General features: G+C 42.1%; 2 protein-coding genes across 2 annotated transcripts; both read right to left on the reverse strand.

The window, feature by feature from the left end:
- Positions 1–6,492: 6,492 nt before the first annotated feature.
- Positions 6,493–8,563, reverse strand: LOC306993930 (uncharacterized protein). The gene is made up of 3 exons (XM_079604146.1): positions 8,401–8,563; positions 8,249–8,323; positions 6,493–8,114 (listed from the first exon to the last, which is right to left on the reverse strand). The coding sequence occupies exons 1-3, from the start codon at positions 8,456–8,458 to the stop codon at positions 6,814–6,816; spliced, it is 1,434 nt and encodes a 477-aa protein (XP_079460272.1). The 5' UTR covers positions 8,459–8,563; the 3' UTR covers positions 6,493–6,813.
- A 1,412-nt stretch (positions 8,564–9,975) lies between these two features.
- Positions 9,976–12,435, reverse strand: LOC306993941 (uncharacterized protein). Its single transcript, XM_079604156.1, has 3 exons — positions 12,267–12,435; positions 12,114–12,188; positions 9,976–12,003 (listed from the first exon to the last, which is right to left on the reverse strand). The coding sequence occupies exons 1-3, from the start codon at positions 12,322–12,324 to the stop codon at positions 10,658–10,660; spliced, it is 1,479 nt and encodes a 492-aa protein (XP_079460282.1). The 5' UTR covers positions 12,325–12,435; the 3' UTR covers positions 9,976–10,657.
- Positions 12,436–12,719: the final 284 nt, after the last annotated feature.

Consider the following 12,719-nt stretch of genomic DNA (forward strand, 5'->3'; position numbering starts at 1 on the left):
TTCAGCGAGATAAGAGGATTTGTGTTCTGATCACTCACCTTACTTCAGATACCACAGAGCTCGCCAGAAAGCTTCCCTGTGACAAGATGGCCACCGGTGATGCCGTTCGAGACTCCGCCTTAAGACATCTAGCCTTATATGGATATCTATGGTGTGCGCACCCTTTTCTCATGTTCTCAGCTACTCATTTGTGTGAGTGTGTTCACCTGTTTCTCGTCTAAGTGTTGTCACCCGTTGCTCTTGTTTTCTGCTCCCTTTGTAAATGTGTTTGTTTTCCCTCATGTTTTGCTGGTTCGTTAAACATTGTGCCTCTGTGTACTACCTAGCACTTTTCTTGTTGCTTTAGTCTTTAGTGTTATTTGTACCCGTTAGTTTGCTTTCATTCTGTCATCAGTCCTGTCTGTCTTATATTTTCCCTGTGTCCTGTCCTGTCCAACAAGCAGCACTTCCCTGGCAGTTTACTCTCCTTGCCTAGCAGCAAGCCTGTTGCAGAGCGTGAGAGATCGGAGTGCATTGGCTGTTGTAAATAATCAAAAACATAAAATTTCAAACGATGTGATTGTGGTGCATGAAGTTGAGTTCTACATAATATTCAGTTATTGAAAATGATGGAACTCAGGGATATGGCAGAATTTGGCACCAAAGAGGATAAGTTTTAAAGCATCACAAATGTATGGATTACTTGCCAGAGACTTCAGCTGCTGCTTCTCGATCATCCCCACCAACTCCTGCATTAATTTCTCACAGTGAGCTGATGAAAACCTTATCAGAGATTCATATACCTGTAGGTAGTCTTCTGCACAAATGCATGTCAGCTGAACCAGAAAATCTATCAGCATGTATTACATAGCAGCCGCCTCATGGTGAGCATGGCCCTGATATGCAGCGTCATAAATGCATGTCATTTTATCACTCATGTTAAACTTGATGAGCGTAAATTGAACAGCTTGAAAGATGTTAACAAAACACAAAGTGCCTCTCATTTATGGCATGAAAAAGGTGCCTTTTCGAGTGTCCACCAAACCAGACAATTTTGTCAGAGAAATCCTTTTCTCTAGGTTCCATGGTAATTCTGCGACCAGGTATGGTCTGGAGGATGAAGAGCCTCGTGCATGGATTGAGAGCTCTGGATGTGCTGTTAAGAGGAAAGGAATGGTGGTTAGCTGTAAGGAGCCATGGATTTCTGCAAGCCCAGATGGAATTTAAAATTCCTCAGAGCTGCTGGAAATCAAGTGTCCTTTTAAGCAAAAAGGGCACCCCTCTTTCAGAGCTGTACTCTGGCAAGCTCAGCAATTTGAAGATGGTGGATGGCATTCCTCAGCTATAACCCAAAGGATCTTTTTCATCTGAGTGAGCCTCTTATCAAAAGTATGTATGTAAAATATGAAACACAGGTCTACAAACCTTTTTCTCCAACTACACTCCCAACATCACTCAAGAAGAAATCTAGGGTCTATCTTCGACTGAGGCGCTGAAAACTGAGAAACAAATTTGGACATAAAAAAAAAACAGACAACTAAACTTATTAAAAGCAAGCTACATTTAATCTCACCATGCCATACTAACTGGTGATAAAGAACTATAAAAACAGTAAGAAAATTCTTAGAAATGTGGGCGTTTACTCTTAAAATTAAATAAAAATTCCTAGTAAAAAAAAAAAAAGTAATTCAGAAAGCATCTTAACGCTTAAAGGGCACATATTATGCAAAATTCACTTTTACATGGTGTTTAAACATAAATGTGTGTTGGCAGTGTGTCACGGGTGATAAAAAAAAAAAAAAACATTCATCGAGCGGAACCCTCTTGACGAGTCACGAGTCTCCCGAGGGAATGATTTGTGTGCGACACTCCCACTCCGGTTCCGGGTGTGGCAAAAACATTGGGTGTTTCTCAAAACCAAGAATGCAAAGAACGGACTTGTGTTCTTGGGGAGAACGCTCTTGCTAGTTGTTCTAGGAAGAATGAACTCACAAGGTGACGAGCACACAGAACGCTGCTGACAGTTTGAGACGATGTGTTCTTGCTGGTATTGCGCAATAATACCCCCGCACAAACGCCGTCTGCAATACCCAAACATAATGAGAATTATTGACGATAACAGCCAGGCTTTATCGCCCAAGCCTACCCTCAGCTCAAGGGATTACTCTACAACTGTACACTACAATGGAATGTATATTCATAACAATAAAGCAACGCCTGTCTCCTTTCATTCTGCTTCTATTGTTTGTTTGTGTATACATCACTAGCCAACGGCGGGAACAAACGCCGGTAAAAGGCAATGGTCTCTTGACTGTGGGGTAAAACGAGTCTGTGAGCAAACTGGCCGGTTGGCTCGAGCACATTTTCGATTTGGCATACATTTTCGTAAAAATGCCAATATTTAAAATCTACACAGTTGATTTCTCGCATCAAATGTCCTCAGAAGTGAATTTAGTAATGAAATAGCGTAAGAAATTGTTGAAAAATTACTTTCTGTATTGACCTGCCTCTCCTTCCTCGAAATCCGAAATGAATGCTGGGATATGTCAGCCGTCAAGTTCACAAAAGTTACCAACCGATGCATCCTCGGTAAAATGGACGTGTCAAGAACACTTCCGGGATTTTTAACCGTTCTTGCCATAATGCAAACTTGTGTATTGGGACAGTTGGCCACAAAAGATGACGTTTCACAAGAACACAAGAACACAAGTACAGACAAGAACACAGATTGAGAAAGGCCCATTGACTGGCCTGATTAGCGCTGATGCACTGCAGGTGCGAGAGAGAGAGGAGCGGCGTTCACACAGGTTTCCTGCTTCACAAGCCAAAGATAAAAGGGCCATTCAGAGAAGTTTCTGCAGTCGAGTCGGGTGGTGGCTGGTTCTCTCGGAGTGGTGGTGGGCACGGGCTTGCTCGGGGAGGTTGTCTGGGTGTGGGGGCCGCCCATGGAGGTCTGCTGGATCAGAGTTCATCTGTGGGAATCTGCTGGACTGGTTTATCGATTGGATCTGCGCTGGGAAGGGAGAGAGCAAGATAAGTGATTTGATTTCATGTTACAAACATTCGAAAAGCTTGAAGAGGACGCAGGAATGTAAATCTGACTGTTGGGGAAGCGATGTGTTTCAGAGTGTGCTGAAGAGGAACTGAGGATTATATATCCCCCACGGGAGTGTAACGAATGGATTGAGGCCTCTGATCAGCCCTATCGTAACCCCAGAGTGATATGCAGCACCGCTGGTGAAGTAAAGTTTTAATCCACTGTCCCAGTCACGTGCATGGACGAAAAGTATTCTGTACTGAGAAGAATCCTTACCTTCCAACTTCCTGTCTGAGCCTGGAAGTATGCAGCATCGCTGGTGAAGTAAGCTTCTGAATTATCGTCCCACTACCGTGCACTGACGAAAAGTATTCTGTACTGAGAAGAATCTTTACCTTCCTACTTACTGTCTGAGTCTGGAAGTATGCAGCATTGCTGTTGAAGTAAGCTTTTAAACCACTGTCTCTCTACTGTAAACCGACGAAAGTATCCTTGCCTGAGAAGCATCCTGACCTGCATACTCACGGCCCGAGTCCTGAAGTGAGCTGTATCAATGGTGAAATCGCCGCCAGGGCGAAACTGCGACGTTCGACCAATACCTACCCGTAGCTGAAGAAGACCTGGAGGACACTGAAGTCTATCACGCTTGTGCTCATTGATACATTGTGTTCAATAAAGATTGTTATTCCTTTGAAATTGTCCTCTTGTCTGCGTCGTCCATCTGTTGCGGACCTGTGGTGTCGGCTCCTCACGGTGGTGTCTAAGTCAGGGGTGGCTGGTCATCCGAGTCCGCACCGGTACCACCCTATAATGATAAAAATCCACCCAGTGTTTTTTTTACAATCTCAATAAATCATAAGCACTGTCTCAAAATGAGCTGTTCTAAGATTCTATGCAATGTGACGTAGAATTGCACAAGCCCCACCGACGTGGTTTGATTGACACTGTGGTTTTGGCATAGACCCCGCCCTCGGTGATCTGTACACAATCCACCATTGTTTCAACGACAGCCGGTAATGTCTCCTAAGAAATGTAGGTGTTCTGTTGTGGGATGTAAGAATGGACATAGTAGTCTTCACTTACTCCCGACATCAGAGCCACTGAAACCGCAGTGGATGGATTTTATTTATGAAGGAAAGGCGCCCCTTAAACTTCCTTAATACGTTTATGTTTGCGCAAATCATTTTCTGACTGACTGTTTTGTGGACGAGGGTCAATTCAAAGCAGGTCTTGCTTTAAAGTTAATCCTCAAGTATGGATCGTTGCCTACTGTTCGCGATCCAGCGTCACCTCCAGAAAAAGTAAGTGTGTTTCATGATTTTTAAAATAGTCATCAGTCGATGAAACGTTATCTGTCAGCCAGTTCAACAACAAATGCGGCTAAAGCTATTGTTGTCGTCGTAGGATGTCTGTGTATATAATTTAAACCTTGTTTGTATGTGTAACCAAAAGCAGGGCAGGGATATGCAGCTCATTTACATTTAAGGTGGTACACACCAAAACAGCTCTTTTTAAAACAGGCCCCAAAAAATTACATTTTCAAATGGTTATAATAAATTATCTGTGGGGTATTTTGTGCTGAAACTTCACAAATACATTCTCTGGACACCCAAGACCAATATTACATCTTATAAGCTCCCACGTCTGATTCTGATGGTTTGTAAAGCCAACATGCAAACCATCACTTAAATAGACAGCAATCAGTGTAATTGGAAAGAGTGGAACTGTGTGTGTGTGTAATATCACTCTTTTTTTCCCTTCTTGGACAAACAACCAATCACAGTCTTCAAAAGATTGTGTTTTACATAGCAACGGGGTCAGCCCCGCCTCCTCTCTGAGATTAAAGTTTTTGTCTTTTCCTTGCTCAGAGTTGCTCTCAGATCAGTCCTGAATCGCTCTTAAGCTACTCCTACGTAGAAGTTTTTCAGCTAAATTAGGAGTTTTCTGAGAGGATTCTTAGAATCTTTAAAGGGGTGGTTGATTGCGATTTCACTTTTTTCATTTTAAACCGTGTGCAATGTTGCTGTTGGTGCATGAACAGTATCTGTAAAGTTGCTGCGCTGAAAGTTCAACGTAAGCAGAGATATCGTCTTTTAAAAATCAGGAAGTTGAATGCCTACAAAAATGACTCGAATGGGACTACGAGATATTTCCCAGGTTTTATACGTAACTAACCCATAAATTTACATCAACCCTCCCTCTGGAATATGCAAAAAAGGGGCGTGGCCATATTTCTGCAGCTTTGTCGAAGAGTATAGTGGAGAGCTGTAGCCATGCCGTCTAAAGTGTGTTATTTTCACCCAGCTATCAGGTCTTCTGTGTTCGGGCTTCCTATGGACGCTGTAGTTCGTCAACAATGGCTAAAATTTATGTTTGATTATGTTCCTGAAAATTGCAATCGTAATTTAGCTCACTGTGCTGCGCATTTTACGGAAGACAGCTTCCAGAATCTCCACAAATTCAATGCCGGATTCAACAAGAAACTGTTACTAAAACATGAAGCAATGCCAACTTTAAAACCAGAGGCAGCCGTTGTTGGGTCACAACCTGTAAGTAAGACTTAAAAAAATGTCAGACGTAATGTTTTAGTTTTATCAAGGATGTAAACAAATGCCAGCGCTGGCTTTAGTAGCACTTAGTTATGCTATTTCGTGTGTCTACGACAAACGCGTACAAACATTTTGGACCTGAATTTGTAAATGTGTACTAATTTTGTAAATGTATACCGTATGACGTAATTTTTCGATTTGATCAAGAACGTAATGCCAATGCTGTTTGTTTATAGTAGCTAGCCAGTTCATTCTATGCTATTTTGTGTGTAAAAGACAAACAATTTGTGTGTATAACAAATTATCCTTTCGACGGAATCAATCAAAACTAACTTTAGCTGAAAAACAACATTATTCAAGAACCACTATAAAGCCAAAAACATCTGTTACCTTAAATTATACGTTTATCTCTGTAAAGCAGCTTTGAAACAATCTACATTGTTAAAAGCGCTATATAAATTAAGATGACTTGACAACATGTAATCGCAACAGCAAACTTCAGCTGCGGTCATTTATTCATTTTAAATGTTTAATCAGGAGAAAACTGTATCCCAAAAGCTAACAAGCAGCAGCAGCATTTTCAAGTAACAGCGTATTGAAATTCTTATAATAGTAGAATATAATGGTAACACTTTACAATAAGGTTCATTAGTTAACATTAGTTAACTACATTAGTTAACGTTAACTAATAATGAACTGCACTTATACAGCATTTATTCATCTTTGTTAATGTTAATTTCGACATTTACTAATACTTTATTAAAATCTTGTTAACATGAGTTAATGCACTGTGAACTAACATGAACAAACAATGAACAGCTTTATTCATGTTAACTAACATTAACAAAGATTCATAAATACTGTAACAAATGTATTGTTCATGTTAGTTAATACATTAAATAATGTTTAATAAATGAACCTTATTGTAAAGTGTTACCAATATAATAAAATAAAAAATTACCATTCAGAAACATTTGAAAGAGCCGTGTTTGGGGAGGTTCTGCTTGACTATTCATTGCCGCTTGCTGGGTCTGATTCTGGCTCAAACTGATACAGTATTGACACCATTATTTACATTTGACCGGAGCACATGCAAGTTTCGCCTGTAAAGGTAATGCGTGTGAAGTTTCTGGACAAACCACGAAACCCATTCCAAAACACATACATTTATTTTGTTACACAGAATCTTGACTCATGACAATTTAAATAGCGAGGGGCTAAAACAGAACAAGACCCATCAGCATCATCCTAGCTGAAGGTGGCATTCACGGAACCGGACCACTCAGGAGAGTCCTGGCTGAAGGTGGTGTTCACAGAACTGGACCCCTCAGCAGAGTCTTGGCTGAAGGTAGCGTTGGCAGAACCGGACCCCTCTGCATAGTCTTGGCTGAAGTTGGCATTCACAGAACCAGACCACTCAGGAGAGTCCTGGCTGAGGGTGGCGTTCACAGAACCAGACCCCTCAGCAGAGTCTTGGCTGAAGGTAGCGTTGGCAGAACCGGACCCCTCTGCATAGTCTTGGCTGAAGGTAACGTTGGCAGAACCGGAGCCCTCAGGAGAGTCCTGGCTGAAGGTGGCATTCACAGAACCAGACCCCTCAGCAGAGTCTTGGCTGAAGGTAGCGTTGGCAGAACCGGACCCCTCTGCATAGTCTTGGCTGAAGGTGGCATTCACAGAACCAGACCCCTCAGGAGAGTCCTGGCTGAAGGTGGCGTTCACAGAACCAGACCCCTCAGGAGAGTCCTGGCTGAAGGTAGCGTTGGCAGAACCGGACCCCTCAGGAGAGTCCTGGCTGAAGGTGGCATTCACAGAACCAGACCCCTCAGCAGAGTCTTGGCTGAAGGTAGCGTTGGCAGAACCGGACCCCTCTGCATAGTCTTGGCTGAAGGTAGCGTTGGCAGAACCGGACCCCTCAGGAGAGTCCTGGCTGAAGGTGGCATTCACAGAACTAGACCCCTCAGGAGAGTCCTGGCTGAAGGTAGCGTTGGCAGAACCGGACCCCTCAGGAGAGTCCTGGCTGAAGGTGGCATTCACAGAACCAGACCCCTCAGCAGAGTCTTGGCTGAAGGTAGCGTTGGCAGAACCAGAGCCCTCTGCATAGTCTTGGCTGAAGGTGGCATTCACAGAACCAGACCCCTCAGGAGAGTCCTGGCTGAAGGTGGCGTTCACAGAACCAGACCCCTCAGCAGAGTCTTGGCTGAAGGTGGCATTCACAGATCCCGACCCCTCAGGAGAGTCCTGACTGAAGGTGGCGTTCACAGATCCAGACACCTCAGGAGAGTCCTGGCTGAAGGTAGCATTGGCAGAACCAGAGCCCTCTGCATAGTCTTGGCTGAAGGTAGCGTTGGCAGAACCGGACCCCTCAGGAGAGTCCTGGCTGAAGGTGGCGTTCACAGAACCAGACCCCTCTGCATAGTCTTGGCTGAAGGTGGAATTGACCAAACTGGATCCCTCAGCATTGTCCTGGCTGAAAGTGGTATTCACAGAACTGGATTCCTCAGCATCATCCAGGCTAAAAGTGCCCTGCAGGTGGACAGAGTTCAAATTTTCTGGAAAGAGGGAGAGAGAGAAATAAACATGTTTTTTTTCTAATAGCAAAAACAACAACCATGTAAATGGGTTAGTATAAACTCATTACTTTGGCACAAGAGTATGTTACATTGTGAAACACAGGTTTACAAACCTTTTTCTCCAACTACTCTCCCAACATCACTCAATGAGAAATCTAAAGATCCATCTTGGACTGCGCAGCTGAATACTGAGGAACAAATTTGACATTTAAAAAACACCAACAGACAAATAAACTTACTAAAAGCAAACTAAAATTTAACTCACCATGCCATACTAACTGGTGATAAAGAACTACCAAAACAGTAATTTTAATCAAACCCATTCTATAACATGAACTGAGCCTCTAAGACAGCCAATTCAACTGCAACAGCTAAAGTGTCAACCACACATGTCTTTTAAAGCCAAAAAGAAAACCATTTGTACCACCTGGATGACTCGTTAACTGATTAAAGGGGCTAATCTGCTAATTAATGAGATCAATAATTAATTAATCAACCGGCATACTTGCTGATGTTATATCCCATAGAAGTTAGGGGCTGTTTATACGACACCAGCGTTTTGGATGCCTGAAAACGGGTTTCAAAGCGCAAGTTTTTGAAAACACGTTTCAAAGTGAAAGTTTTTGAAAAACATATCCGTTTTAAGCATATCGTTGTTGTGTAAACTTACCCTAAAGTTTCAATGATAATCTTTTGTGATTTATTGACCTCCACTGAAAGAAAGCCCAACAACACAAATACTTAGGCCTGGGGCCTGTACCATGATGGTAGTTGAACAAACTAAGGCTACAGGATTAGTTTTGAGTTGACAAAACCAAACCAATCCAAACAGGCTTTGTTGGTACCATGATGCTGATCATCAACTTTCTCTGTCAACTCAGGCTTTGATCCTGAGTTTAGGTGTGACATCAGTAGCGAACAACCAATCACATGCTGAGAAAGAGTGAAACTTAGATTAATTTCTCACGAGAGAAGCAGTGCGATTCACTACAGAATATTACGAGATTGAAAAATATGAATTTAAACAAATTTACACAGCAAGAAGAAAATAGCTGTCTATGAAAGAGGACAACTAAAATAAAAAGTCTTGCTATATCAGTGCAAGTAAAAGTTGTGAAGTTAGTTTACATTTGATAAGAAAATGTAACATTTAAACTCACATGTAGTCATTTTAGCTTTATCTATTAATTCTATAGCGTATTTATATTACCTTTATATATTTATTCAATTAAACTGCCGTAATAATAATTGATTAACTAAAATTGTACGTGTGATCGATTAAGGTTACAATAATTACATAAATAATATCTAAATCATACAAAAATATTATTCTAAATAAGCATTACTAAAAGCTAGACGTTATTGTCTTTAAAAATCATTTGCTGTGTAGTGATCTTTAATTTGGAGTGGAAACAGGTGGAGTGACTTTATTGCATCAGATGTGTCACTTTTCTCACAGCTGATTGGTCCAAGTTCGGTTAGCAACCTCTTACCTGGAACATAACCTGCCCCGGACCAGATTAGTCGTGGAGCATAAGTTACTATGGCGATGAACACTGCTAAAAGCCAAACCACTTTCATGGTGCCTAAAACCCAGGGTTGGCACAAACTAAACCGAATCACACAAGCTCACCACCTAAAACGGCTTCATGGTATAGGCCCCTGGTATCACAGACAAGAATTAGATTAAGCCAGGATTAGGCTTTAAATAAATTAGGAAATTTGAGTAGCTTTTATAAAAGTACCTTACACATTTTTTTATTTTAAATATGCTTTCATGTAAAACCAAAACTAAGCTATGAATTTTAGTCTGGGGCTAGGTTTAAGATTTGACTGTGAAACCAGGCAACACTATATTACTCAACATTAACTGGTGGAAAACAAAAATATATAAAAAGAGGACAGAACAAGTAATTGTCTCATTGAGTAATAATTTAAAAAAGGTAGTAACAAACATGAATCTAAAATGATATATTTTCTTGTGATTTCTCCAGAAATGGTCTAAACCTAGACTGAAGACACATCTGACAGACATACAGCAAACTTCCTACGATAGCTACAAGTAATTCAAGAGTGTAGAAAGGGAGCTCTGAAATTAGATTGTTTGTCAAACCGTGAAACAACTTGAAATGAATGAACACACGCATCTCAAACTTGTCTTTCAAACTGCTTACACAAGACTCCTTATTCACTCATCTATAAATATCTGCAACATTTTATAGACACTTTTACCTATCATAGTCTATCAATGTTCAATCAATGTTCACTGAACCTCACAGCTGAACAATTCTTGGTCAAAACCAGACCTCAATAGACAGGCCTCCTGTTATCCACATGACAATCAAGCCATCACAAACTAATCAAACTGGTTGTAAAACCCAAGCAAATCTAAAAGAAAGGAGTTGACAAACCAAACAATGAAACCCATTCCAAAACACATACATTTATTTTGTTAGACATAATCTTGACTCATGACAAGTTAATAGACAGGCTAAAATAGAACCAGACCGATCCGCATCATCCTAGCTGAAGGTGGCGTTCACAGAAGCAGTCCCCTCTGCATAGTCTTGGCTGAAGGTGGCATTCACAGAACCAGACCCCTCTGCATAGTCTTGGCTGAAAGTGGCATTCACAGAACCAGACCTCTCAGGAGAGTCTTGGCTGAAGGTGGCATTCACAGAACCAGACCCCTCTGCATAGTCTTGGCTGAAAGTGGCGTTCACAGAACCAGACCCCTCAGGAGAGTCTTGGCTGAAGGTAGCATTCACAGAACCAGACCCCTCTGCATAGTCTTGGCTGAAAGTGGCGTTCACAGAACCGGACCCCTCAGGAGAGTCTTGGCTGAAGTTGGCATTCACAGAACCAGACCTCTCAACATCGTCCTGGCTGAAGGTGGCATTCTCAGAACCAGATCCCTCTGCATAGTCTTGGCTGAAAGTGGCGTTCACAGAACCGGACCCCTCAGGAGAGTCTTGGCTGAAGGTGGCATTCACAGAACCAGACCCCTCAACATTGTCCTGGCTGAAGGTGGCATTCTCAGAACCAGACCCCTCAGGAGAGTCTTGGCTGAAGGTGGCATTCACAGAACCAGACCCCTCTGCATAGTCTTGGCTGAAGCTGGCGTTCACAGAACCAGACCACTCTGGAGAGTCCTGGCTAAAGGTGGCGTTCACAGAATTGGACCCCTCTGCATAGTCTTGGCTGAAAGTGCCGTTCACAGAACCAGACCCCTCTGAATTGTATTGGCTGAAGTTGGTGTTCACAGAACCAGATCCCTCAGGAGAGTCCTGGCTGAAGGTGGCATTCACAGAACCAGACCCCTCAACATTGTCCTGGCTGAAGGTGGCATTCTCAGAACCAGACCCCTCAGGAGAGTCTTGGCTGAAGGTGGCATTCACAGAACCAGACCCCTCTGCATAGTCTTGGCTGAAGCTGGCGTTCACAGAACCAGACCACTCTGGAGAGTCCTGGCTAAAGGTGGCGTTCACAGAATTGGACCCCTCTGCATAGTCTTGGCTGAAAGTGCCGTTCACAGAACCAGACCCCTCTGAATTGTATTGGCTGAAGTTGGTGTTCACAGAACCAGATCCCTCAGGAGAGTCCTGGCTGAAGGTGGCATTCACAGAACTAGACGCCTCTGCATAGTCTTGGCTAAAGGTTGCATTCACAGAACCAGACCCCTCAACATCATCCTGGCTGAAGGTGGCATTCACAGAACCAGACCCCTCATTATAGTCTTGGCTAAAGGTTGCGTTCACAGAACTGGACCCCTCAACATCGTCCTGGCTGAAGGTGGTGTTGACAGAACCAGACCCCTCAGAGTCATCCTGGCTAAAAGTGCCCTGCAGTTGGACAGAGTTAAAATTTTCTGGAAAGAGGGAGAAAGAGAAAAAGCTTCTTTTTTTTTTTTTGCAAATAGCAAAAACCACCACCATGTAAATGGGTTAGAAATACATTATGAAATACATGTCTACAAACCTTTTTCTCCAACTATTCTCCCAACATCACTCAATGAGAAATCTAAAGATCCATCTTGGACTGCACAGCTGAAAACTGAAAAACAAATTTGACATAATAAAAAAAAAAAACAGACAAATAAACTTACTAACAACAAACAAAAAATAAACTCACCATGCCATACTAACTGTTGATAAAGAACTACCAAAACAGTCATTTTAATCACACCCATTCTATAACATGAACTAAGCCACTAAGACAACCAATTCAACTGCAAAAGCTAAAGTTTCAAACCTAACATGTCTTTTAAAGCCAAAAAGAAAACCATTTGTACCACCTGGATGACTCGTTAACTAGGCTAATCTGCTAATTAATGAGATCAATAATTAATGAATCACCCAGCAGACTTGCTGATGTTATATCTCATAGAACTTAGGGACTGTTTACACGGCACCGTTTTCAACTAAAAACTTAAATCTTTTTATGCGTTTTGGCCTTTCGTTTACACGACAACGCGTTTTGGAAATGGGTTTCAAAGTGCAAGTTTTTGAAAACGGTCTACATGTAAACAACAAAAACTATGTTTTACTAATAACAATAACCCTGTAAATGGGTTAGCATGAACAC

The sequence above is a fragment of the Phoxinus phoxinus genome (genome assembly GCF_949152265.1).
Source record: "Phoxinus phoxinus genome assembly, chromosome: 25".
Classification (NCBI taxonomy): domain Eukaryota; kingdom Metazoa; phylum Chordata; class Actinopteri; order Cypriniformes; family Leuciscidae; genus Phoxinus; species Phoxinus phoxinus.